At 25.2% G+C, this 5,301-nt stretch overlaps 2 protein-coding genes across 2 annotated transcripts in view; both read left to right on the top strand.

Moving 5' to 3' along the window:
• The window catches only part of LOC117174938, a 25,265-nt gene extending 23,935 nt beyond the window's left edge, over positions 1 to 1,330 (top strand). The window contains exons 3-6 of the mRNA XM_033364397.1: positions 261 to 416; positions 526 to 686; positions 780 to 882; positions 1,100 to 1,330. Coding sequence (XP_033220288.1) covers positions 354 to 416; positions 526 to 686; positions 780 to 882; positions 1,100 to 1,120 — 348 coding nt within the window. The 5' untranslated portion in view covers positions 261 to 353 and the 3' untranslated portion in view covers positions 1,121 to 1,330. The remainder of the gene's footprint in view (positions 1 to 260; positions 417 to 525; positions 687 to 779; positions 883 to 1,099) is intronic.
• The window catches only part of LOC117174937, a 7,681-nt gene continuing 3,702 nt past the window's right edge, over positions 1,323 to 5,301 (top strand). Inside the window, exons 1-2 of the mRNA XM_033364396.1 lie at positions 1,323 to 1,443; positions 4,767 to 4,908. Coding sequence (XP_033220287.1) covers positions 1,328 to 1,443; positions 4,767 to 4,908 — 258 coding nt within the window. The 5' untranslated portion in view covers positions 1,323 to 1,327. The remainder of the gene's footprint in view (positions 1,444 to 4,766; positions 4,909 to 5,301) is intronic.

Raw genomic sequence — 5,301 nt, 5'->3', positions numbered from 1 at the left:
TATCTAGCCGGGAGTGGTGCTGACTGAAAACAGATGATTTGGAGCGATTCGCGCGCCATCTGTTGGTCATTCTAAGGACTTATTGAACTACCCTCGTATCATATTCTATTTATTAAATTAGATTAAATCATTTAAAAAATATCTGACACGCTATTTATTGAAAATTTGGTTTTTATGGATTCTCAAATTATTTGTTTTTAATATTAAGAAGTGCAAATTCAGGCATTCATTGCTTAGTCTAAAAATAATTTGTATTGCAGAATGCCCTACATATTAATTACACTGCAAACCTGAATTTAACTGAAGGCAAAATTAACCATATTTCAAAATTGGAACGACAAGGAGATGCCTTCATGTCATTTTTATCTGGTAATTTGATACAACTGAACGTCACTGTGAGGAATCCTTACTTGTTTGTAAGTGAATATTATCTCTAAAAAAAGCAATGCCAGCATCCTTGATTTCTATAGTCAGAATTTAGTATAATAACAAGAAATAATTTTATTATTAATTTTTATATTTTAGTGTAAATTCCATTATAATTTTGAAACAACAATTTTTCCTTACGTTTGGCAAAGGGGTGACTTATTCGTAAGTGTAAACAATGTTACATCCAATTTGCTCTTAACTTTAGACACAGCAAAAGACATGCCTGATTTAAATAAATTAACCATTCTGGATATTAAGTAAGTTTTGAACTAAATATTCGATCGATACAAAGAAATTCTGATAAAAAATATATCTTTTTAATTTTTTAAATATTCCTTTCGAATTCACAGGTCCATGGAAGTCATACTCAACAATAATTTACCAGTATTTGATCATGTTATTTCCAAAGTTGTTAATCACATGTTGGTATTTTATGCAAAGAAAATCATTCAAGTAAGTGAAAAAATAGCTTCAGATATAATTTATATGTATTTAACTAAATGAAATGGATTGTGGTTTGAAAATTAAGAATCATTATATTAATTATTGAACGCATATTAATTTATTGACCTAAATAACTTTATTCGTACTTTTATTTACACTTTTTCCCAGACAATGTCTTTATCTACCGTACCTAAATAGATATGAGTCTGATCTTTACTCTTTTCAGTTTATCGATTTTAATTTCTGAATTTCATTGAACAACTACTATGACCCAATGCATTATGATAAGGTCTAAATTTCACATGTGTGTGCTCGATTATATTTTTCTGTATCAATCTCTGTTGAATCTGGAATGTTTTCGATAAGATAAACGATTCGGTACTTTTTCAATAAATAACAAGTGTTAGAATTCGATCGACTATATTATACGCAGCCATAAGTTCGATAACGAAAAATGGCATCCGTGGGTAGTAATTATTGCATCCTCTTCGCGGCAGTAATTCTTTTCTGTGTCGGAAATGCACTACCAACAAAAGAACCCCATCCTGAAGCACTGTTCGATCTTCTTCGGTAAGTTATCACATCTTTTTTCTGTTTTTACCTTCGAAGTCTTTAAAACTTTCTTTGCAAATTTTTAATTGCGGCAGACCTTTTCCCTTTTAAAGTTTAACAACTGCCAGTAAGTCAGTTTATATTTCAAAATCTCATTAAAAAGTTGCGATAAGGATGAAAAGTTCAATGCAATATGTAAGCATATTCTTCTTTCTTAGAACTATATACCAAACACACGCACGATTATTTTTTTGTCTCACGAAATTTTAAAGTTGAAATATAAAATTAATATTAATACAAAATTAAAGTGGGACAAAAATCACATTTTGTAGTAAAAAGATCTATCCAATCACTTTGAATGATACTTTATACTACATGAAAGCTTAAGGTCGGAAATCTTTAGTTTGCAATTCTATAATGTTGTGGTTTTAAATTCCAATATTAAAAATGTCTGGACAATTTTGCTATTTAAATTTACAAATTTTCATATTAAAAGTCTTGATAGTTAGTCTTAAATTTAATAATTTTGGATGTACATATAAAGCGAATTCGAATTGACATTAGAATTGCGTAATTCTAAGCATTGAAATAATATATAGCTAGCTTGTTTTGTATTTTTTTCTTCTAATTTTTACTTTTGAACATGTAATATCTTAACAATCTCCATTTTTTTGTTGAAGATTTATACAGTTAATTCATTTCAAATTGAGAAATTTTTAATTAAAAAATTTCACGAATGAATACAAATTCTAGAGGAAATGTTAAAAATTAAATGATTTGAAACGGACTTTTGAAACGAATTTGAAACGGTTGTTTTTGTTGCTTTAGTATTGCAATTAAAATTGAATTGATTGAAAATTTAAAAATATAATTAATAATTGAAAAATTATTAATTTGAAACTATTTAAATTTTCTTTAAATAATTGAACTAAATTTTTTCACTTTTAAATTAAGTTAGGGTTCGTTTAAGTGCAATGTTCCGGGGTAACATTTCTTAATTTTTAATGTTATCCATTTGCTTTGACTTTGAAAGATTTAATTTAGTTTATAATTTCAAGTTGTCAAATCCATTTTTTAACGTTCTGAAATTGTCTCATTAAAAAAATTTTATGATGAAATTGTTTTATTTCAATATTTTATAATTCGAAATAAAATTATTAAATATTGAATGCTTTGAATTAAAAATTATACATTTTCAACTCCTTCCTGATAATATTGTGCAATTTTCAAAATTTTGATCTGAAATTTTTTAATGTTGAGAGCTTCCGTTTAAAAATATTCATTTGAAATATTGTCCTTTCTTCAAAATGTTACATAATTAAAAATGCAGTTTGAATTGAAACGTTTTCAATTCAAAATCGTTCAATATATTTGTGTAAATTTTCAAAGCTTTTTAATCAAAACTGTTAGTAATTAATAATTGTTTTAAAAAGGTTTAAAACATAATATTTAAAAATTGTTCAAATAATTTATTTTGAAGTCGTTTATATTTTTAATGTTATGAAATATAAATACAGACTCGATAATGCACGCTTCACGCGCGTTTATTCACTTCCGGCACATAATAAATCACATGTTACTAAAAAAAGCGAGACGAAGGTTATAAAAATAGTACGCACCCTGAAAATTGTTATATTTCATCGTATTTATTATCTAAACTAATATAATAAACAAGGACAATATTTTCCATAATTGATTATTCAAAATTAAAAGCTCAAAAGAAAAAGACTACAATAAACTATTTTCGTGTAAATATTGTAAACATGAATTGAAGTCTAATTATTTTTTATCAACAATATTAATTCAACAGGAAAATCAATAACAGAAAGCGACCTAAAATTGTTTAAAAAATGTTTATCAACAAAACTAAAAATTGTACAAATATTGTGAATTCAGCGACTGAATAATAATCTCAAGAATAATGATAATCAGAAAGATATTATGATTAAAAAATTAAAAATATCGAATTTTGATCAAAAACATTAACATAACATAAAATATTTCTTTCAAATTGTAAATATTCTTTGAAATTGAATAATTTTTATTTAAAATAACCGACTTTCCGCTGAAAATCATTAACATAAGGTTGAATTGCTCTAAAGTTGAAAATCTTATTTGAAATCTAATGATTTTTTAATGGGAGTTTCAATTTCCATGGATAAAAACTAAAAAAATCTTAAATCATTTAAGCTTGCAAGGTCTGTTCTTTTAAACAAAAATCATTGGATTTGAAGCTAATTATTTTTTATTAAAAAATAATATAAATAATATCAAAGTTTATAAGTCTAAAACTGTTTACAAATTGCAAATCGTATCGAACTCTAATGATTTTTGTTTTTAAATATCAATTTTTTGTTTGGAACTCTAACGTCACATATTATTTAAAAAAATTATAAATATTTAAAATCTAATGATTTTGGCCATGGCTATGTCTAACGAAATATCGGTACAAATATAAAAAAAGCGATTATAGAACCGAAAAATGTGAATTGTTGATAAATTTGTAATCTTTGATATCAAAAAATTGTATTTGAAATTACTCTTTTCTGATGAAAAAGACTTATATATACTTAAATGATTGAAAATTGAGAATCTTAAGGATGATTTCTGTTTAAAAATGTTAATTTTCGGTGAAAAAAAACGAGCCAACCTAAAATGTTTAGAAATTTTAAGTCTTCTTCGAAACTTCATGATTTTTTATAAAAATGATTTAAAAAAAAATTAATTTCATGCGAAAACTAGTGGTATAACACATGTTTAATGATTTTAATAAATTATTAGATCATTTGAAAGTTTGTGTTTAACCGCGCAAGAGTATTTAAAAGCACAAATGTTTCTTAAATTTGCCTATGATGTAATTTTATTTTTCTTATTAGAAGGGATTATTTGTGAAGTTCATTTTTGAATTTTCAAATTGTTCATGTAATGAAAGTTAATCAAGTTTTCAATAACAATGATTAAATTTTTTCGAGATATATCAAAATTTAAGAAATTTAAATGAGAATAAAATCAAATTTCAAATCCTATTCAACTTTCAATGATCAAGTAAATGTGCAGAATTCCTGAAAATAAAACCAAGAAACTAACGACCAAATTTTGAAAACCACCATAAAACGTTCCTATTGCAATTTGAAAAAGTAGGAGATTTTCTCGTCGCGTCACTTTTTTTAGATATGATAAAGAAATTGAAATAATAATTTTTAAAAAATGTGCTAATATTTTTTTAGAAAATTTAAAATAAAATAAAATTCATTGTCACACGAAATGTTAATAAAAATTTATTTCGCTATAAAAAAAATATTGGTATCATATTTACTATTTTTTTACACATATATTAACAGGAACTTCGAGAAAAGAGTTATTGTTGAAGCTAGTTTTGACAAGCTCGTAGATGAAACGTTGCCTAAAATTCGTGGTGCTATAATTGCGAATGGTCTGGATCCAATGGAATTACAGGAAATTTCACTTCCAGTGCCTGGTCTGGTAAGAAATAAATTTTTATGAAAATTATAAACAAAAACTTATTCGAATTCGCATATATGCAATAAAATAATTAGAGTGAGAAGTGCTTACTAGAAAGATAAGAATTTTCATACGAATTTCTTTTAAATTAGAAAATTTTGCTCGCTGCGAAGTGACAATATACATTTATCTATAGATTTTACAGAAAATTTTATAAGATCTTACCATACAACGTAGTATATGATTTAGAGAAGTTCCTCTTATTACAATAAGAAAATATCAGTAACATCAATATTTCTTCACAAAAAAAATTACATACGAGGGTAGTTCAATAAGTCCTTAGAATGAAGTATAAAAACAATTTTTTTTGGGTAATTTTTTTTTTATTTTTCAACATAATCTCCTTGGAGCTCT

The sequence above is a fragment of the Belonocnema kinseyi genome, chromosome 6 (assembly GCF_010883055.1).
Source record: "Belonocnema kinseyi isolate 2016_QV_RU_SX_M_011 chromosome 6, B_treatae_v1, whole genome shotgun sequence".
Classification (NCBI taxonomy): Eukaryota; Metazoa; Arthropoda; class Insecta; order Hymenoptera; family Cynipidae; genus Belonocnema; species Belonocnema kinseyi.
Note: the sequence above shows the minus strand (reverse complement) of the source record. Positions and strands in the feature narration are given on the sequence as shown.